This window comes from Mus musculus, chromosome 12 (genome assembly GCF_000001635.26).
Source record: "Mus musculus strain C57BL/6J chromosome 12, GRCm38.p6 C57BL/6J".
Taxonomy (NCBI): Eukaryota; Metazoa; Chordata; class Mammalia; order Rodentia; family Muridae; genus Mus; species Mus musculus.
The window spans coordinates 90,272,233-90,295,555 of record NC_000078.6 but is presented as its reverse complement, the minus strand read 5'-3'; the positions used below and the strand labels follow the sequence as shown (position 1 = coordinate 90,295,555).

Here is a 23,323-nt window from a genome sequence, read left to right as displayed (position 1 = left end):
ACTGTCTGTGGCTATTCTTGTGTTGTTAAAGCAGCAGAGTCTATTGGTTTCTAGAAAGCATAAGATAACCCCCAAAGACTGAAATATTAACTCTCTGGATCTTTATAGTAAAAAGTTGAGGGGCTTCTGCTTGGGCGACTAATGTGACAAATAGGGATGCTTGGCAAAATAGCTTCAGCGTTCTAATTAAGTTTTGGTAAAACACTTTTTGCTTCAGTGTGAAGACAGAGACAGAATTCTAGGGCACAGAGTACTCAGGTGGACACAGTTTTCTTTTAAGGATCTGACTTTAGGGTACACCAGGACTGTTGTAACTTGTAATTAGAACCCCAAAAGCTGTGCAAGACTGTATCTCCCCTGGAAGAGGATTCTAGCCAAAGCAAATCCAGTTTTCAAAGGATGCTTTCTTTCGTTAACACGTCGTAACCCATCTTTTTTTTTTCTTACATGAAAAATGCATAGGCCTCAGCACACCTTATGTGTTTTCACCTCATGTTTGTACAACTGTAGAAATGTAGTACAATGAAATAAGGAACAAAGAAGGGAGAACTGCCTGGTTTTAGAGATGCCAAAGTTGTCTAGGAGTCAGAAAGGTTCTAAGGTAAGACTACAGCCTCTGAGATACACACTCAGGGATTCTTCCCTTAGTTGTATCATATAAAACTGTCTTCTAAGGGACATAATTTAATTATTTGTGAAATTATATATATATATATATATATATATATATATATATTTTTTTTTTATTTTTTTACTAAATTTTTCCCTAAGAGCTCCTCTTCATAGACTCCTCACATCAGTCAGATCTGGCTGCTATTTGCTCAGTTATTTTGCAACAAGATCTAAAAATGGGTAATAAGCTAAATGCCCCAGAGCACAGATCATCATGTAGGAGACATCAAAGGAGTGATCTTCATATAAGTCTTGGTATTACTCCTGGATGAATATGGTTATCTCATAGATGCCAGAATATTTGCATATGTGTGCATGTGTGTACATGGAGGCCAGAAGTCAATTTCTGCTATGATCCTTGTACACTTCCCACATTAGGTTTTGTGATGAGAGTCTCTTATTGTACATGGAATTCATTTAATTGGCTCAAATGATTAGACAGCAAGTCCTAAACAGCTTTTGTTTCTGCCTCTTAGCACTAGGATTATAGAAGCACTCTGTGGCTTGTAGCATTTAGGTGCATGGTAGGGACCTGAGTACCCACTGACTGAGCCATGTTCCATCTCCTGGGTGCTTATTTTAACCATGATTATTTGGAAGGCAAATCATAACTGAATGATGACATAACTGTCCTATGGATCATCACAATTCACATATTAGCCATTACTTCCTGATCTTTTAACATACTTCATACCTGACTTATACCATCCTCTGGGAGGCAGAAAACTACTTCAGTGCAGTGGTTAATGCACATGAGACAGGAAAGCCCAGTACCCAGTGTGTAGACTCTACAGATAATTGGTATGACTTTAATTCTATTTTTTCTACTTATTGGAAGACCCTCTTCAGTGTTTTGTACCCTTCCTTTGTCCAATTGGGGATGATAATAACCATGTCTCTTTATGAGGCTGCTGCTAGAACTACAGAATTTAAAATACCTTAAGACTGTACTAAGCCATCATGACAACAGTAAGTAGAAACGAATCATTGAATTACTGAGGATCAAAAGTGTAAAAGTAGCACATTTGTAGCCAGGAGCCTTGACATCCCTTCAAGCGACCCTTCTTGGCTGTCACTGAAAGTTGACCACAGGTCAACTAAATCTCATATCAAATTAAGGTAATATTTTGTACTCTTGGAAACCCAATCAGAGACCATAGCTTGTCGAATAGGAAGAAGTGATAAGGCCTAGTGCTTTCTCTTGTAATTCTCAGATCTCCCACACTTTCACAAAGCAATGCCTACCTATCTGACCATAAAATGATCTTTTTACAAGCTGCAGACATTTTCTGCAATACAATGATCCTCATACTGTTTTAAATGTTAATGTACTAGTTTACTCTATGAGAAAATGTGGAAGCAAAGGCCATTGACATATTTCATGGCTCGGCTGGTTAATTAACAGGCACTGACAGCTATAACTAAATGAAATTCATTACACTTTAAAAGTTACAAAAACTTAACAACGGAGTAATGGAATCACGTTGTAGATTATGATCATGTGCTAAGAGCAGAATCTCCTACAGACTTCCAAAGTAGAAGAAGTAGAATTTGAAAGCCTAAGACATACTCTTTCTATGATCTATGTTGCACAAGGAGGAGTACCGGGCCACCCCCTTCTGTATGTGTGCATGCGCAAGGGTGAACCTGCATGTGCACATATATGCACATATGGAGATCAGAGAACAACCTGTGCTGTTATTCTACCTAGAGTATGCACCATCTAATGCTTGTTTTTATTTTCTGATGCAGGGGCTTTGATTGGTCTAGGGATTGCTGACTACTCTTGGCTGGTTGGCCAGTAATTTCCTGGGATCAGTCTACATCTACCTCTCCAGCGTCACCACCTTGACCAGATCTTTCTCCCTCCCTCCCTCTTCCTTCCTTGTTTGCTTGCTTGCTTTCACATGACTTCTCAGGATCAAACTCATGTCCTTGTACTTAAAAGACTTTTTTTTTTTTTTTTTTTTTTTTTTTGGCTGAGCTATCTCTGTAGTTCTCGCAACTTACTTTTGAGGATACAAAATTAGTCAAACTGGAAATCCTCATGAAGATACGGCTTTTTCTTTTCTTTTATTCTTTTTTTTTTGGCATTTTTTCTTCAAGACACAAGAAGCAGCTTTCTTACCATGTACTGATAAAGTAAGGACTACCTTGGGCCAATAGAGAGGCTGTACTCATAGTAAGCTACACAAATCATCACAAAAATAGTTCTTAATTTTATTGCTGTCTGTATTGCTATCTGTTTTCAAACAGATTTGGATTAGAATCTTAGCCTTGCCACTGAAGTGCAGCTATGTGACCTTGGCAAATGGAAACATCCAACCCTGATTTTCTCAAGTATGATATGACCACACTAATTCCTATTATAATAGTAACCTATAATGAGGTTTAAGTAATATTCCCAGCCATGCATTCACAGTGAGCCAGTGCTATTCTAGAGCCAGCTTATGAGCCTGACTGTTCCATTTTTACAGATCTTGACCATTTTCCAAAATTAAAATATATAAATTTATAAGCACGACATTAAAACAAAGACAATAAAATATATATTATCAAGATAATATAATTTACTATTATCATATTTCTGGGAGCTACTGATCTCTGTTTTGTTCTGATTTTTAAAAAATGACATGGTATGTTAATGAGAAATATTGTCCAAGTCTGAGTCTAACGCTGGTTGATGAAATTAGCCATCGTGGAGCTAGGCTACACAATATAAACCTAGAAACGCTGTATTTGGGCTCTGAGGGAGGGTGTGTGTACATGTGCAGTGTTATTTACTTATCCTGTGTGTATATGTGTGTAACTGTGAAAATGCCATGGTGTATGAGTATCATATCAGACAAATTGATTATGTCCTTACCATGGAAGACTAGGGATTGAACTAAGGTAGTCAGTTTTGAAGGCAAGAACCTATAACTACTGAGTCATTGTGCTGCTCCCAATTTTAAAACACTTACATCAAACCATTATACTTGGGTTGTAATCAATACTTGTTCCACCTCCTTCTGTCTCCCTCTCCCTCCATCCTTCTTTTATTTCCTTCCTCTCTAGTTTTATCTTTCCCACCCTTTATCTTGCTCCTCCTCTGCCTCCCTTTTGTCTTTCAACTGCAGTTTCTATTTAGCTTCTCAGAGCCCATTAATCTTGCCTTTTCTTTTTCATCTTAACTACAGAAAAATCAGTCAGTTTCCCTAGCCTGTCTGCAACATCTCATGATAAACCAATGCCTTCATTAACTTTTTCTTCTTTAGACCCGAACCAGTCTTTGCATTATGAGACAATGTTTTTCCTAACCCAACAGCTATTACCCATTGTATACAGATGTCACATTCTTTCACTCAATCCTTAAGAGAAAAGAAATTATGTTGTTCACATAATGCCTTTTTCATATTGTCCACATCAAATGCCCACATCTTTCCAAGTAATGCATCAAGGTTCCTAGAAAATTACATCGTATGGGCCATCCTGTACAGTTAACAGAACACTTTCTTCTACATCTGCTCAAGAAATTTAGATTGTCTTCAGAAATGGAGCTATTACACATGCCATGTTCTTTAAAAGGCTAAAATAAAGGATCCGGGTCCAAGTAAAAACCATTGGCTTTTTAATGCTTCCATGAATTAAAAAAAAAATAAAATGAGATAAAAAATATGTATCTTGGCTTAGAAATATCAAAAGATAATCTTACCTTGTAATATACATGGGCGGAACCAGTAAGTCAAATGGGCTTTGGTTCCTTCATCAGTAGACATCTTGCTGAACATGTTTATAATTTATGATAAAGCATGTAAGCACAAACTTGCTTAAAGATAAATGGAGATTTTCACCAGTGCCTCAGCAAGTTGGGGGAAGGCTCTGCTCTGTGCAGCAGAAATGAGGATGCTTCATTCTCTTGCTCTCTTTCTGAAGAAAATGTTCTAACTAGAAGGCTGCTGATCTATGAAAAGACTCTTTGGAAATTAGCACTTCCTTCAAGTCCCTTAAACAGTAAGCAAATTTAATCATGTCAATGAAATCAACAAGGGTTTCTTCTTTCTTTTTCTTTTTCTTTTTTACGTTTTGAACATTTATAATTGTTTTCCACTATGAGTTTTCCCTGGAAAGTCCAGGAAAAGTGTAATTTAGGACTTGCAGGTGCAAACCATTGTTACCAGCCATACAACTCAAATGGAAATTTGTTTTGCTTCTTTGTGAAGTTCTCTAAGGGGGTAAGGTTAGCAGTAGAGATAGCAGGAGAGTGAGAAGTAAGGACTGAAGACATCAAACCACATATTACAAACAGAGAACAGAATCACAGAACGACACCATGACAGTAGACGTGTAGACAAGATGGCCAGACAAAAGACACATGCTTGACTGCTATGCCAAGGAAAGAAGATACCAGAACAAAATCATACAGAGATGCTGGCAGCACAGCTCTTAGGGCTGCAGGGGCCCAGTAAAAACAAACATAAAAGTGAGTACCCATGACATTATAACTGCAAAAGAAAGTTATCCCCACAACTCAGACAGGGGACTTGCTGGGTTAGCTGGGATGTGACACTTGGATGAAACACAGGATGGCGTCATAGCAGCTCATGCGCTGGTGATGGAAGCCATGGTTAGTTGATAGCTACAAAACTGTCACTGGCATGCCACACAATGATCTTAGGCTTGTCCAGAAATAAAAGATAAAACACATATCCTGTATCTGCAATAAAATTCTTTTTATGCCATCTGAAATTCGTGGGAAGGGGAATGTTTCTGTTTATAAGTTCTGCATGTCTTTCTTTTTATTTTTCAAACCCTGGATCCTATGTGTGTCTTTTTAACTAATTACAGCATCATTGATGGGGAGAGTGAAGGCAAGTGGTCAGTGCAGATATAGGGAGATATTAAAAACAGGGGAAAGGAATGAAATCTAAAGGGAAATATGAGCAGAAAGGGAGAAGGGAACCTAGTATTTCATTCTTTGGTACACAACTTTCTTGGATTTTGTTGAGATTTTGCTTTGCTTTCAGAAAAACCACTGAGGGGATGTACTGAAGAGGGCAGAGACTCAACACAAGGATGGCAAGAAAAGATTTTGTTGCCGTTTTGATTTTTATATCTAAATATTTCTCAGAATTTAAAAAGAATGATTATAGTTACTCATAAAAGTATAGCAATGAGTTAAAAAATAGCCATAATGGTCAAAATGCTAAATATGAATTAAAACAAAGTAAATTGAACCACCAAAAATTCATGCGGCACAAGATGAGGTGAAACGACAGAAAATGGCTTGGGAAATATACAAGATACATATCTATTTACGTATATATACACGTGTATGTGCATATATGGATAGATATATCTGTATAATGTTTTTCTTTCCACCCTTCCCAAAGATAACTGGATCATGGAATTACCATTATAATTAGGATGAAGAAAACAAAGCCTAAATAAAAATTAACATGCTTGGTTTATCAAGTTAAAACAGTATCATGCATGTCTATGTTGGCTGATGCTGCTCAGAGTGATGGTGTGAATTTCTGTGTAACCACATGACTGATGGTAGGAACTGTTAATATTAGCTTACATTAGTCTAATATCATTTAGACTATGTCTACATATGTATGAAGTAACAAGCACTTTCGTATAAACACACTGCATTTATATATACATATATATGCACATACACAGTGCATGCACTTAGGGTTTATGTGAAGAAAATAATACACAACAAAAACTGATTGAAAGGAAACTCACAAAATTTTTCCTTTAAAACCCAACCCCTCTTTATTTATGTATACATCTGAAAGAGGGTTTGCTTAATGATTCCAGAAAGCTCTTTCCTTAGCTTCCACTTGCTTTGGCATTTGAAATCAGGAAGTTCTTGATTTGGGCAGGAAAATTCTCTCTTTAACATGGACATCTATGTTTTGACCTCTAGATGCCCTGGTTCTAAAATATCTTACACAGTATACTTCAAATTAAAGTTTAACATTGAGCAGTACTTTTTATTTCAATCACAATTAATGATAAGCTCTGTGTCTCTAAGCTAAAGTATGCATGCATGCTCCTTGGAATGAATTTAATCAGAGCTAGAATGGTGTACTCAATTAATTGTGTCAGAGAAACTCTCACCAAAAAAAATGTGGATAATATCTTCAGCCTTTCTACACTCTGTCCACATTGTTTATTGGCTTTCATTCTTAGTTTCCTCTTAGTCTCTTTGTTTCCATTCTTGCTTTCCCTAAGAGACTGTGAACTCCTGGTGGTATCTGGTGTCAGCTTTATTTTTTTAGTATCTATTCTAGTGTCTACACAGAGAGACTCACAAAAATGATATATGAATAAGTGATTTGTCAACCTTTAAACAGAAGGGCTTACACTCATTGATTTTATGCTTCCCTCGGTTTTTCAACATACCCTAAATTCTTGAGTAGTGGAGTTAAATATACAAATATGTTTATTTTATAATTTTGTTATTATGTGTGCTTATGTGATGGAACCCACAAAAGAAGTCAATGCACAGAGGACATATTCAATATGTTTTATCCAAGGGCTATTGCTTACCTAAAATTCGTTAATCACTTCCTATGTTTTTATTATATAAACTGTATTCTACAAACCTCTAAGCATTTCACTAGGATTAAATGTTTTAAAGTGGCTTAAAAACTAACTTGTGGAGCCTGGCTTGGTGGCACACGCCTTTAATCCCAGCACTCGGGAGGCAGAGGCAGGTGGGATTTCTGAGTTCAAGACCAGCCTGGTCTACAAAGTGAGTTCCAGGACAGTCAGAGCTACACAGAGAAACCCTATCTCAAAAAACAAAAAACAAAACAAAACAAAACAAAACAAACAAAACAAAACAAAAAAAAAACAAAACAAACCAACCAACCAAACAAACAAACAAAAAAAATCCTAACTTGTGTTGGAGTAGATTTGGGTTATAAAAAGTGATATCTTCATGACTTAATCAATATGAAAAATGAAATCATTAAATAAGGAATAAAATTGTCTTCTGAAAATACACCTTCATTTAAAGATTGCCAAGGATCAAAACTTAAAATTTAGTAGGATTGAGCCTGGTCATAAATATATGATGTCTTTTGTATACATTGGACTTTTGTTATAACTAAAATATCCATAAATGGCTAATATTAATAGTCAAATTCAGTAACTAAGTTAAGAAGTTTTACATTAAGTTAAGAAGTTTTACATCAATTTATATTCTTCTTTCTATAGCTATAACATTTATCTCAGATAATTTCCATTTTCTCATTACTCAATGTTTTTTGAAGTAGAACAAAATACTCAAATATTGCCATGGTATTTTAGCCGGGTAATTACTATTCTGTTTGGAGAATGGTGATTAGTGAAATTTAATTATGATTTTATTAAACAGTCATGTCTCTGTTCATAAAGGTCATCCTAAAGTTAAATTAAAAAAATAATTAAAAAGTCACTTCTTAGCTGGGCGTGGTGGAGCCTTTAACCTACCACTTGGGAGGCAGAGACAGGCAGATTTCTGAGTTCGAGGCCAGACTGGTCTACAAAGTGAGTTCCAGGACAGCCAGGGCTATACAGAGAAACCCTGTCTCAAAAAAAAAAAACAAACAAACAAACAAAAAAAAAAAACAAAAAAAACAAAAAACAAAAAAAAACCCAAAAAAACAATAACAAAAAAAGAGCAACACAATGGTATCACAAAGTGAGCTCCAGGACAGCCAGGACTATACAGAAAAACCCTGTCTCGAAAAAAAAAAAAGAAGAAAAAAGTCACTTGTTTAATAAAAATTATGGAATGCACATTTTAAACTTGTATAAAATAATGGTAAAATATATTTTTATTAACAAAAAGATTATAGCTAACATACTTGAGGCTCAATGGCTAGTACATTTGTTCTTTTATCATGTGTAGAATCTGGACTCTATTGCTCTTCATACTTCATTTAGGAAATTATAGTCTTGACCTTCCAGCGGTATGTTTTACTATGTTCCAGCAAATCAAACCTCTAACAATTGGTAGAGCTTGGAACAACTTAGTGTCAGATTTTCTTATTATAATTATTCCATGGAGGTATCTCCAACTAGATACAATTAAGGCCCTGTTTGTAGCCAGAAAGCATAACTCCAGTAGGCTACTGGTATTAGGAAGGAATTTCTGACAGACTGATTGATTGATGGGTGGATGTTTCCTCTCAACACCCTGCCCTAGGAGAATTGCCAACTGGGAGTTGATCACAGTACATTTAACAAAAGCAATAGTGGAACAAAAGCTAGTTAATTGACAACCAGAAAAAATAAACCTCTTGATGGCTGAAGAATCAATGTTGTATTTGAGTTATATTGTGCTCACTTCTGTGGGGCCACCAGGTGTTTCTGTTTATTTTATATCTGCCTATCAACCTGGTCACTAATACTTTTATAATGGTAATCTTGTAGATATATAAAATCTAGGATGTTGTTTATATATAAAGGCAAAAAGGCTAACTCTCAAATAACTTTATTTGATATCATGTATCTTATTAAGAGTAACAAAATTGAAGCGGGAGAGACAAGGTATGGAAATCCACTTCCACGAATTCTCTGAATTTCAGAATATATGCTCATATTTTATTACAATTATGAATTTATTAAAGGTACTAATTGCTTTTTTGACTTGCATAATCTATAAAAGACTCTCATCTCCTAGTGATGATTTGAACCCTAAGCACTTTGCCTCAGTACAACTGTAGTTCTGAAGGACAAGGTTTGTGTGCCAAGAAAAGTGAGAAATATTAAATAAATACTGACTTTTGCCAACAATACATCAGCATTTACAATGTAAGACTTAAAAACCCGAGTCTCACATTTAGACAGACAACAGTTACTCAAAAGTTTTGTGGAACTTTTAATTCACATCACTCAAACAAGATTTGAGTTTTTAAAATCTCAACTGTGTGTGCTTAGAAGATATTCAGAAAAATGCAATCATAACATGACTCATAAAACTACGTAATTCTCAAGTCAGGGGGCTGGGGACGGGGACTGACAGTAGACATAGAAATAAATCTTTTGAAATGTAGATTTTTTGCTACACGAATGTTTATTTTCTCAAGGTCATGAAATAAAATAATCAACATGGTTTGTTTTTAACTGTATGTGGAGTACAGTTTTAACAAGAAAAATTATTCTCCAGATTTAATTAAAGATTATTATTATGTTGAAGGTGAACCTAATTTGTTTAATAAACTTAAATGAGGTTTTCATTTTAGATCTTCTTTTCTAATGGATTAGGATATTTTGTACTCACTTATTTTATATATATATATTCCCATTGAAAGTTTTATGTTATTGTCAATCAAGCTCCAAAAATACTTAAATAGCCTTTAAACACTTTATGACTAAACTATACCAAGTTATGGCAGCCAAGTGCCAGGGTGGGTTGAGGTGGTGGAAACAAATGTTTACATGTCATGTCAAATTGGAAACATAAAATTCCCTTTCAAGTTAGAGTTTTACTGGTAGAACTTAATAAATATTGCTCTGTTTACAGTTATCATTACTAAGAAATGGAGAAAACCAGAGTGAGGATAAGCAATCCCTCCTAGTTAAAGTCTAGGTACTAGTTAAAGTCTAGGTATCTTAAACTAGTCGTCAGAAAACACTGTCATTCGATATATTCTACACATATATTGCCTTTGTCGTGTCTAACACAGCTGAAAAGGACACAGGTGTTCTCAAACAAATCCATGGACTTGCATTAGATTAGAGAATTGGGTTGTGTAGCAAGGCTCACTGCTATGACAACCAGTTATGAGAAACACTAGGAAGGATGTGACTAGAGTATAATGATGCATCCTGTCATGCCCAAGTGTTGTAAGCAAATGAAATAAGCACACTCACTTTTTAAACAAAAACTTTTGCCCAAGTATATTCCCAGTCACTTGAAGATATCAGATGAACAAGGTCATATCTTCCTTCCACAGATCTATGCTCCCTAAGGAACAAATCGCCTTCTCATGTGGTGAGGTCAAATTATGAGTATGTACATTTAAGACACTAATGTTAGAAGCCCACAGAACTTCCTGAATCCAGAGCCACTTGCAAGAAACTAAGCAGTCAGCATTTACCAAAATCTGAACTGTTCTAAATCATTTTCAGGTGAGAAGAGGAAGTTTTAAATTATTGATATCTTTTTTTAATGAAGCATAATTTTCTCTACAATTACAAAGAGAAAACATACAATGGCTCGCCTTTAAAAAAATAGTTTGGAAGATATATAAAATAACCCAAAGTATCAGGTGGAAATTTTGTCTATTTCTTTCAGCCTTTGTAGAAATAAGACGAGGCTTTTTCCTTTTTTAAAACATACACAGAAATTCGATGATATCTGTTCTCTATTATATACATATAAATGTTTAACTTAGAGTAAAATCTAAAAACAGACAACTTGGGAAAGTTGAAAGGAGAGGACTGGGTATGGCAGTTACCTACTGGACATTGTATCACATAGAGTTCACTATAAAGAAATACCAGAAAATATCAAAATGTATCTGGGTCCAAATGGGGCAACACACTGTGGTTTCCAGTGCCAAAGTCAGCTGACCTTCAGCAGTCGATACATTTTGAAGCATCGCAGCAGTTGACATGGCATGGTTTGCTACTAATTTTGTATTCCTCATACTATATCGCTTCACAAGTTCACTAGACATATAATGAACAAAATTAGTATAATTATAATGTCATGTTAACTGCTGTTTTTCAACATCCCATGGAAAATAATTTAGATTACTTATTTATCCCATTTGTGATCAGAACAAGTCTTGAGACTCATGTGATAACTACCAATTTTTTGCCTCCATGATAGGTTTATGACTTAAAAAAACAAAAATCCTCATTTAAATGGAGGCCTTGCCTGCTCTTTGCCCCTGTCAATCTCACAGTTGCCATTGGCAACAAAACATTTGCAGCAGTGATTCCAGCATACAATCTGGGCACCCCACTGTGTAAAGTTGGGATGCATTTTGTGTAGTTTTTCTTTAAGTATCAGACTTAAATTTCCCTCAGCTTTAATTGTCCTTTCCATGGGATTTGATGCTTTTATTGGTTAAATTAATATTTATATATGTATGCAAATACATACATAGATATAGGAAATACACATACGTTAACATACTATAATATATATATAAAGCACATGTATAATCACATATATGTATGTATTGGGATTTTTGCAAATAAAAGAAGAAGCAAGCAAAACAAGACTGACCTGACCTACCTGTACTTGGTTCACATTCGACAAAGTCTTCATCATCACTTGAACATTCAGCAGATGAAACAAGATCATCTGACGTGGGCTATTGACGTTAACAGAACGGCAAGGAGAAGAGGGAAGAGAGAAAAGAGAGGAAGATAAGGGCACTGATACACAAATACATTAAATCTTCTTGACTGCCCCCTCCCATCATTACTGACGTTTTTCTTCACTGATCAAGCTTGTCTGCATGGATCTCCTGTAAAGCAGAAGCGGTCAAACTAGCTGCAGAGACTCAAGCCTTTTCCACATCAGAAAAATCACACTGCACTATCCACTCTGGTTTCCGGGTGAGGAACCAGAAGGAAAGGGGCTGCAAAGAATGAGCATTGAGAGAACACAGCCAGCACTACAGGCACTGTGCCTTCAGAGGGATTCCGTGCATATGGCACACGGTCACATGGGCACTATTGGGGGACTATGAATCTATAGGCAGTATAATTAGTGAACACTGCAGAATGCTATTCATTCAGTACAGCATAATAGCTTCTCTTGCTTGCAGCGATTCCTTCTCAAAATTGCTGCAATTAGCTGAATTAGTAATGTGGACCAGCAGAGTGATACCACACAACAGCTCCTGGACACAGGTAGGACTCTTGCAGAGGAGAGAAGAATAAGTTCTCAGCGTAACACTAGTTTAACTTAAATCCATTTAGTTTTTAATCCTGCAGAAACTTTCCAGTGCTGTGCAACTTGTTAAAGGTAAAACACAGAACCATAGGCATTAGATGTAAAATGAGCCTTGCCACATATTAGGTGAGAAAGAGTCATGCATGACCCAAACTCCAAGGGCACCAAAGACCAGTGAAAGAATAATAAAGGGATAAATGATTTTTACCAACTAAACTCCAAACATGTTTTTGTCATATATATATATATATATATATATATATATATATATATATATATATAAATACCCAGTAGATTGCAATTTTTTAATAAATATTCATTCCTTTTCTTCATGTCAGTAACACTAACCAAGTTGCTGCTTTATTGTTCCCAGCCTATTGAAGCCTGGATCCATGTTCAAGAAGAAAGGGTGTTGAAGAAATGCCTTCTTTGATTTTTGAACAAGTATTATAAGTCAATCACTATGATTGATATGAGTCTTATTTGATATGACTACCCAAACTATACAATGAGATAGGGGTGTTGATTTAAAAGGACTAGAAGCCAGAGAGGTTAGCTGACTTCCAGAGAGACAGGAGAACGCCAGGGCCAAGAAGTAGGAGTGGGTGGGTAGGGGAGCAGGGCAGGGGGAGGGTATAGGGAACTTTCAGGATATCATTTGAAATGTAAAGAAAGAAAATATCTAATAAAAAAAACAAAAAACCAAGTGACGGTTTATAAGATACATTACCACTATACTTGTGGATCATAAAACCTCTTTCAATAGCCTGTCTTATAGATATTATAGGTTAAGGCCTGAAGAGATGGCTCACCTTTCAAAGGCTAGCATACAACCAAGAATAGGTATCAGAGGTTTAGTGATGATCCATAGTATCTTGGGACAGGACTTCATATTGGGCCTTAATGAGATAGGTTAGTTTTAATGAAGTCATTAGAGTAGACCTAAATGCAGTAAGATTAGTGTCTCTCTATAAAGAGGAAATTGAGGCACAGATATAGAGAGGGAGGGGGTCTATATTGAAATGCAGAATAGAGAAGGGCATCTACAAGTCAGGGAAAGAGGCCACAAGAGAAGCTGATTTGCTGACAATTATTGCTACCATGCCATGATTTACTGGCCTTTGCGTACTCTTATCCTCTGCAACTGTAAGCCAAGAATAACACTTTACTCCTTAAGTTGATTTGGTTGTGGTATTTTATTACAGCAACAGAAAAACAATGAATACAATGACCATTGATGCTACTACGTTCCAATGGCTAAGCATAATGCATTTGGAACCTGTCTTTATGTGTTAAATTCAAATATTGTTTGTGACCCTCAAAGGGAAATAAAATGCTCATTACCACACAACCTAAACAGTTTTGATGGTGGTAGACTTCCCATTTCTCTGTATATTGTGTATGATTATATCAAGCACATTTATTTCACTCATTTCCTCATTCATACATTCTTTCATGAGGAGTTCATTTATTTGTTCCCTTAGATATTTCTCACACATCTATGAGTGAGACACTATAACAGTGATGGAGGAGGAAGTGAGAAATGAAACATCTGGTCTGCTCTGGGAAGTCAGTCTCTGGTGCGAACAGCCACATCAGCAGGAAAACTCAACATGGTAAACTGAGTACTAGTACTGTGTCAAGAGTTAACCTGAGTCTCCAAGGGAAAAAGCAGCAGGAGACTAGGTACATCTCCTAGACAGGAGGGAAGTAGAAAAGAAGCCCTGAGGGACAGACAAGAATGAAGCAGTGCAAACCCAGGATTGCAGCAGGCTGGAGAAGGAGAAGGGTATTTCAGGTGGAAATAAACATTATTTGTTAAGGGTCAGAAGTATGAAATAGCTCTATTTCTTTGCACATCTGTAGGCAGTAGGAGAAGAAAAGAGGGTTTGGAATGACAAAATGACAGTAGCTTGAATGACAATGTTTACCACAGCAACCTCAGCTAACTAGCATGAATTTAATTCACTAACCCATCAGACGCCTCTTCTTTTTCCCCTTCCTGTACCCCACCTCGGTCACCCATCACAGTCCTTTGGAAGCTGGCACATATGAGTTTGGAACTTGGTCCCTTGACAGCTGCTGGTGTACATTAAACACCTTAGGTCCTTTTATTTGGAGGAGTAAAATATCCCTTAGCCCTTATAAATCAACCATGTTCTATGTCAAAATAATAACTCCTATTACTCTATTTTAAAATATATTTTGTATGTTTAATCCATATGTTGGAATTGTTCACTTTTGTACTAGGTCTCATAAAACTAAAGATATATATTATAATAACTTTAAAAATATGTCTAAGCCAAGTACTTTCTTTATTCCTTTCCTGGTAGAATTCTTTTTATTGCCCTTACATTTTTTTTCTACTGGTGCTTATTAAAGTTACCTTAGAATAAAAATTGGGATTGAAGAAAGCTCCAAAGTCTGCTCAGGTAAATTTATAGATGTGTTTACCTTCCAATTCTCCCACTTCCACAAACCTGACTTCTCATTTTCCTTCTGTGAGTTATTGTTTCTGTAATCACCTAATTATTTATTCTGCAAAGCCCTGCTCCATCTTAGCATAGGCACATATTTCCACCACTCTCCATTGTCATCATCTATGTGTTATACTGAGAAGTGTTCAATGTTATAGTCAGGACCATCCATGGCACTGTCACCATGCCCTCTCACCTGACTGCACATCTGTCTTTTGTGACTTCAAATTCTAACCTTTAGCCCTTTATCTTAGACCTGCACGAGGCTAATTGTTTAGGGCTCAGCCATTTTCCCCCTCCTAGCTCCTTGAAAGTCTGATTATTTGACCGAGATTAAGTGTAGGATAAAATAAGTCCTGCCACAGCACAGCTTTATGAAATTATAAATAACACACTCATGAATGATGATCTCCATTCTTCCAGTGAAAGGGGAAAAGAGAAAAGCCCATAAATATCCCAAAGTCCCACAGAAAACAGCCATATATCTCAGCAGCTGCTCCATGTTAAACGGAATTAAATCCCTTCAAATGCTTGTGGCTTAAGCATTTCCCTTTTATATTTCTATCCCAAGAGTAAGAGTTGGAGATTGAAGTGTCTCATGGCTGTCAGCAGAGGAAGCCTATGTACCTGCCTTAAGAACATTCATTCTGTATTTAAATAATAGACATCAGAGTTCCTTTTTAGTTATCAACATTCTAGTGTCTGACTACAGGCTAGCTTATGACCTCAAGTGAGATATAAAATTTTGAATACTTTAAGTTCAGAAAGTAACTATTTTTTGCCATCGTTTGCTATTATCTTTGATCAATATCAATATACATACATCCCTAGATTTTTTTTCACATTAGATCATAGATATTTAAAAATCACAAAGCTTGGGAAGTTAAGAATTGTTAGTTATATTACTTCTCTTCTAGCCCCATCATTTCAGTGAATTCAATTCCAATAAAGAAACAAGATCAGAAGGCTGCAAGATGGATGAATGCATCACCTAGTCTCTCATTATAATGGGGTTGAGCATGCTCTGTGTTGTCATCCTCAATCGAGGAGGTTGGCATTGTGTGACAAAATGAAACATAAATAATTTTAGCTTGCTGTACTCAGATACCAGGAGCATAGCATGAGGTAAGCATAAATGATGGAGCCAAAGAAATAGTATTACAGTCTGGTGATCTTAAGTGACCATTGCTTCTTTTTTTTTTTTTTATGTGTCCAACTGTCTGGATTGTAGCAAAGTATCATGAATTTTTACTCTTTGCCATGCTGGGGCAACACATGTTCAACACATCAATTCTTTCCTCTCTTCTCTCGCTGCCCACCAATGGTAATTAATTGCCATGTAAAACATGTTTAGAATGTGTATCTTGGTTCACATTCATATGGAATAGGAATACATTAAGGGGACCATTCCTGGCTTAAAGACACTACATTTACTCTGAACTAGATGCTTCACTCAGAGATCCCAGTTCAAAGCACATGTGATCTATATAAGCCTTTTTGTTTATGTTTGTATTTACTTAGTTAATCGTTCATCTCCACCTCAAATATGTATTAATTGCTCATGATATGATGTGGCAATCAAACAGTGGACTGGGCATCTTCCAGGCTCCATCTTTGTCCTTATGGGGTTTACAAACTGTTGAATGTGAGATAAGAAAAATAAACTACATGGGTGGTTTGCAACCTTATGAAAGCCTTGTTAAATCTTGCCAATTAATATAGAATACGTATTGTAATAAATATTTTTCCTTGTTACTAAAAGCAGCAGACTATATGGGGATCCCAGAAAATGCTGCTTCCCTCAGAAATCTGCCCACCTTCAATTTTCTTCTTTTCTATAATGCACACAGTAGAGAGGGATGAGGAATGACATGACTTATAATAACTCCTGCTAACGAATTAATGGCAGAAAAGTCAAGCAGAGCTGAGCTATACATTGTCCTAAAGATTGGGGTCTTCTGTGTTATGGTCGAGGTCTTCAAAGACGGTATAAAGCCTGGCTTGGTGTTTTGTGTTCTTTGTCTCCCCACTTTCAAGGTTTCTTGTCCATCTGTTCAAAAAAGGAAGGGTAGATCAAGAGAATAGGGGAGGGGAGAAGTAGAAAAGAGTGGGTGCGAAGAAGATTAATCTATCTGTTGTCTGAGGCAGCCTGACAGGGAAGAGGAGTATTGAGCCACAGAAGATTAACCAAACTTCAATGTACCCTCCCAGAACAGGAGGAATGTAATGCTACGTGGTGTTGCACTGATAAGCAAATCCCTCCAAATCCTTTCAGTTTATTTCTTGGCATGGAGAAATTACATATTATTTAGGAGAGAGGGAAAAAAAACAATAAAATAAAATAAAATAAATAAAATAATTCCTTTCCATTCTACACCATCACCCAGAATCTAGATGGGGTTCTAGTGATTATGCAAACGTGAAGTTCCATCTTTGAGGATGATTTCCCCTACCCTGGAGAATTTCTATTCAGAAAAAATTTGGCTGGATGTCTCTTGTTCACTTTCTGTTTTCATCACAGTTTTTTTTTTTTAATATTTAGCACCTAACCATTATAAGAGATGCCAAAATTTAGTTCATTCTCCAAATACTTTATATGCTTTTATTTCCTTCCTTTATTTTTTTGTCTTAAAGATAGAATTTCCTTTGCAAGTGGGCTTGATGCCAATATGACTAAAATTGAGGCTCTGTTCCTAGTGGAGAATTACCAAGGACACAGATATTAATGTGATTGGAAGCATGGATATAGGTACTGCTTAGTGAGTGTTTTAATTCCATGCACACAAGTTCCTATTATGGATAGAACTAATGTTTTGGGAGGAAAAAATGTTTCTAGCAAGCGTAGGTCCATGAACTTTTGATACTATAGTTCAGCAGAGGAGAAGGGTTCTATGAAAATATAAGGACTATGGAATTATACTTCCCTGTGGGGTGTTCTTTCTCTTCATTCTCTGTCTTGGAGCCTGACATTGTAATCCAAAGAGACAGCTTCTTATTTGGTTTAACAATGCCTTAGGGGACTTCAAAAGATGAACATAGTGGAGACATATGGTGTAATGAGGAGAGTAAAGTCAGTTCTGGCTAGAGGGGCAGCGTGGCTTCATCTCAGTAACTGAATACATACAAGGTGGCTCCAAAGGCCCATAAACTGTAGTAGTGACCTTAGTTTTTGGTCTCATGATGAACTGAGATTTGTGAAATGAGCAAGAGAAAAGGGGCGGAGAAAAAGTAAAATGATTAGGAATTAAAAGTAGCCAAATATTTAATTCATGCACAGCGGGCCATTCCTCTTGGAAGGAGCACGTGATACTTGTGAACATCTGTCAGGTCAGATTGTTCAGAAAGGAAAAGGGAATAGGCACCTTAGAGAAAATGGGCATGGCTGAGGTTCACACTCAGCCAAAGAGAAGCTGAAAGAACTGTGGGTACAAGAAGATAGTGTACAAACGCACATAGGAAAGCATACTAATAGAGCCTAGAAATTGATGTGTTATGCAGAAATATGATCCACACCACCAAACTGTGATGAATCAAATACATAATCCACAGAATAGAACCGAAAGGTGAGCCTTTCATTTATAAGAACACTTCTACTTAGTTATTACAAGGAAGGTAAACAAGGAAGCTTTGCATTCTAGTTATTTATCAATACTTTTCCTCCTGGGTTTTGAACAGGGAGATCCTTACTTTTCTTGTCTGTTGGTTCCCACCAAGCATGTAGATGCCCCGGAGAACAGTTCTGCAAAAACGGTATTTGAATAGGCCCAAAGAATGTGATATGGTTTTCAGAATCGCAAATTATTAAAATAGCCTATGATCCTTTAATTGTGTCCCTTGTGCTTCAATTCTTCACTAGCTTAATTCTCTCTTAAGTTACTTTAGAGGAAACAGAGCCTTTCTCAGCTGTAGTAGCTCCCCTGATCCCTCTCATTCCCTGCTTCAGTAACAATGTTTCAGAGAAGGTCTGTTTAGGGCAAGACTCCCAGAACTCCTACTGCTTCCCAATTCTGAGAAACTCAGTCCTTAACAATCACTTAAATCAAATAATAATCAGATAATTTTCTGAAAAAATGTCTTTACTCATAGATGGGTGGTCAAAGAATAATGGATACTCATTTTTAAATGAGACAAGGAACTTTGCTAGGATAGGCACTGAGAAAAAAACTTCCTTCTGAGAACTCTGTGAACTGGTTGAGAGGGAAGGGGGACAGTGAGTTGTCTTTCCATACATACCATCTTCGTGGGAAGTGAAAATCCACACACTGGAGAGTCATTGTTATCATCAGAAACTGTGTCAATAAATATTTTAATTTATATTCTGCCTCTTCAAAAGAAATCAATGTGCCATTTGCTGCCCCCTTAAATGTGTGCATCTGTAGTTTTCCCTCATCTTCCATACAGGAGAGAATAATGTGTTTTGTTTGTATGTTGGCATATATATATACACTTTAAGCAAAAATAAACAACTGAATACAGCACAGTAGCTTTAATGACCATCTTTCAGGGATAAGGATTTCTAAGCAGCCCAGTCTCTCACTCTAGGTGATTGGCTGTAAACAGAAATCAATAAAACAGGATTACTGGGCAATAAACACCAGCAGCGACATTCATAATTTAAGAAGGTTTTGTCTGAGCATTCATTGCTGAAGAAATCACCCTGATCCTGTCTATTTTTACAGTAGAGTAGATTTTCCCCCCAGCAAATACTTTTTCCCCGTTTTTTTTTTTTTTTTTTCAGAATATTTTTGCAGGAGTCAGCCCTCTAACATACAGCGAAAGGCTGTGATGCTCCGAAAGTAGCTCAGAGGAGCCAGAATGCAAATGAAATTGCTTATGTCTTGAGACCAAAGAGGGCTCCTTAGACCCTTCCTACTACAGGAAGTTATACATTCAACAAAGTACCATGATAGAAGATGGGCGTTTAATAAATGAGAAAGAAGTTGGGTCTGATGTAACATGGATCCAACCTTCAATGTATGAGAGAAAGGAAGCAATAAAGACATCGTCTTCAATGTCCATTATTTTCTTCCTCCTTCCTGCAACTGGCAACGTATACAACATAAGTAAGTTTGTTTTGCAACTAGAAGTGGCCATGAGATATAGAACTGGGAAGAGAGATAGATAAGACAACCAGTTAGCTAGGTAGATGCTTATTCAATTCTTAATATAGGAGGAAGGCTTTTGGGGCTGGTGAGATGGTGCAGGAGGGTAAAGACATTTTCCACCAAACCTATCAAGTTGTGTTTAATCCCTGGGATCCATATGTTTGAGGAAGAGAACTGACTCTAAAAATCTTTCCCTGACCTTCACTGGTGTGGAACAGCATGACTTTTCCTTCCCTTCAAGAAATAAATAAGGGAAGGGATTGGCTCATCCAGCTGCTTTCTTTTCACCTTGCATGTGGATGGACAATCTAGAGCAACAGCAACCATGGGGCGACCATAAAGTGTTCAGTGTGTGGGAGACTGCAATAAAAGAACCGAGATGCTGACTCTTGTATTAGCCACCATAATGCAACTTGAGATTCATCAAGTAATTTCTGCTCTGGAGATTCTCCAAGGTCTCACTAAAGAAGAAAATGGGTCCTTTTGGCAGTCATCTCGGGTCGTGTTTTCTGTGCCTACTAGTTGAAGCCAGCTGTATAGAGCAACAGAGAGAACAATGGGACGCAGAGGGGATGCCAAGCCCTGCATGACTGGGCTCTGCCTCTGGTGCTCATTAGTCACCAAGAGACGTTTTAATAATTCCCAGGATTGGGACTTGGATGTAAGCCTGATGAAGAAAGTGCCACCGTGATTACAGCACTCACCAATGTGCCAGCTCTGTGGTATAAAGGAGTTTGGAAAGATCATTTGGAACTGAGAGAGCAGAGAAAAACATTATTTTGTTTGTTTGTTTGTTTGTTCGGAGCAAGGCAAAGTAAGTTTGATTACATATCTTTTAAGCTGTTTCAATCGACATATTTCAGACTGGACTGATCATCCTCTCCGTTCTTTGTTTTTTCTGTGGTCTCTGTACTCTCAAGCCTTAAGAGCTCGAGCCTTAAGGTCATCTTCAAACCCTCTTGCTCCCAGTTAGATGCGTAGGGCATTAGCCCTGAAAGTCCATCTCTAAAATGACCCCCCCCCCCGCGTGTGAGTATCTCACTGTCTCTCTCTGTCTGTCTCTCTGTCTCTGTCCATCTGTCTCTGTCTCTGTCTTTCTTTTTCTGTCTCTGTCTCTCAGTATCTCTCTCTCCTCTCTCTCTCTCTCTCTCTCTCTCTCTCTCTCTCTCTCTCTCTCTCTCTCTCTCTCTCTCCTACTCTGTTTGCTTCCCTGGATGAGCTTTGAGACTAAGCCAGTGGTTCTCAATCTTCCTAATGTTGTGAGCTTCTAATACAATTCCCCATGTTGTAGTGAGCTCCCTAACCATAGAGCTATTTTTGTTGCTACTTCATAACTGCAATTTTGCTATTGTTATGAATCATAATGTAAATAGCTGTGCTTTCTGATGGTTTTAAGGGACTTCTGCAAAAGGGTCATTCAATCCCTATAGAGGTCTTGACCCATAGTTTGCAAACCACTGCTCTAAGTCACTTCTGGTCTCTATCCTCCTATCTTTGTTGATGACCAAATAAAATCCAAAACTAAAACCAACCAGGGCAAAACAGGTTTAAAAATCAGAATCCTCTAGCTCTGGGATCTAGCAACTAGTGGCATTATCTTCTACCATATTTTCCGTTGATGCTTGTAAATGGCCCCATTTTCTACATACTATTCAGTCAGTATTTGTTTGATTTCCATGGACAACTAAATTGTATTCCTAACTTCATGTTTTGGTTTCTATATTCCTCATCCATGAAATCCTACACATTTCCTTTTAAGGGTTTCTTTCTTTCTTTCTTTCTTTCTTTCTTTCTTTCTTTCTTTCTTTCTTTCTTTCTTTCTTTCCTTCCTTCCTTCCTTCCTTCCTTCCTTCCTTCCTTCCTCTCTCTCTCTCTCTCTCTCTCTCTCTTTCTCTTTATTCTTTCTTTCTTTTTCATGTTGCCTTTTCTTTTTAACCTCAAACACAATATTCTCTTCAGCAAAGAAACTAAGTATTATCTTGGAATGTAATTTAAAGAATTTCTTCCATTTTGAGTGGTAGTACTTTTCTCTGTTTGATTGTTATTTGAAAAAGGACCAGAAATTTGTCTAGAAACAATGATGATGTCAAAGTAACACATGTTTAGAGTTAAAAAAGCATAGACTCTACTTGATATTCCTGGGGGACATCCAGTGTACCAACAGAAACTGTTCCTGGCTTTCTAGTTTGTAAATATGAGACAATGGCAATGACTTACTGCTACTACTGTGTAGATTAGAAGGGAAATCCATGACACAAAAAAAATACCTGTTCTATGAGATACAGTAACTATTACAGTGCTGTTCTTTATTGGTTTGGAAACAACTAAGGTGTCTTAGCAGGGTCTATGTGCACCCAAAAAAGTCAAATATATGATATGCATTTAGAAAATGACTGTGTTTTTAAGTAAAAACCAGATGTTCCAGAAGCCATATTTAAAAGCTGAAAATTTTATAGATGGGAGAGGTGAAGTGTTTCTCACCCTTGCTTGGTAATTATCACTTCTGATAACATCACCTTTCAAGATGTCATGGTAAGAAAAAGCTTCACAAACTCTTGCTAAGTAAGAGCACGGATTTCCTACAAGTGGGTGGATGGATTCAAGCAATGTGTTCTGTATGCACATTGGAAAATTATCTAAATTTAAAAAACAGAAAATCTTCTCATTTGTGACAATATGGATGGACATCTGCAGGATTACAGAAAAGGAAATAATCCAGGTACAAAAAGATAAATGCCACATGAAGTCATAGAATGAAGAAAGGTCACAGAGGAAAAGATGATGGTAGAAGCATTGAGAGAAGATCATGGGAAGATTTGTGTAAGGGAGAAAGAGGGAGAGAGAGAGAGAGAGAGAGAGAGAGAGAGAGAGAGAGAGAGAGAAATCAATGCCAAAGAGGAATAGATTCCAGTCATCAATAACACTACTTGGTGACTATAACCAATAATGCATATTTCAAAATCATTGAAAGAATAGATTTTAAGCACTCTTTACCCAAGAGAACAATAAATGTTTAAAGTAACAATTCTCTTTAGTCTGATTCAATCATTCTAAAAGATGCACATGTTTAAAATTATCACTTATTACCTCACAAAGAAAAATTAGCATTATTTTTATTTTATTAGTTATTTTATTTGCTTACATTTTAAATGTTATTCCCCTTCCCAGTT

General features: G+C 36.8%; 1 protein-coding gene across 51 annotated transcripts in view; it reads right to left on the bottom strand.

Annotated features, from left to right (window-relative positions):
- Nrxn3 (neurexin III) overlaps positions 1-23,323 on the bottom strand; it is a 1,612,235-nt gene that overhangs the window by 39,380 nt on the left and 1,549,532 nt on the right. For 34 of the 51 annotated variants that reach the window (XR_001780421.2, XR_381485.2, XR_001780424.2 and 31 more), the window contains one exon: positions 11,897-11,984. Coding sequence is in view for 46 of the 51 variants with exons in the window: in XM_006515534.2 (XP_006515597.1) it covers positions 11,897-11,984 (88 nt within the window). In the remaining 5 variants the exon portion in view is untranslated. The remainder of the gene's footprint in view (positions 1-11,896; positions 11,985-23,323) is intronic. The other 17 variants (XR_001780422.2, XR_001780425.2, XM_006515544.2 and 14 more) reach the window with 1 other exon arrangement.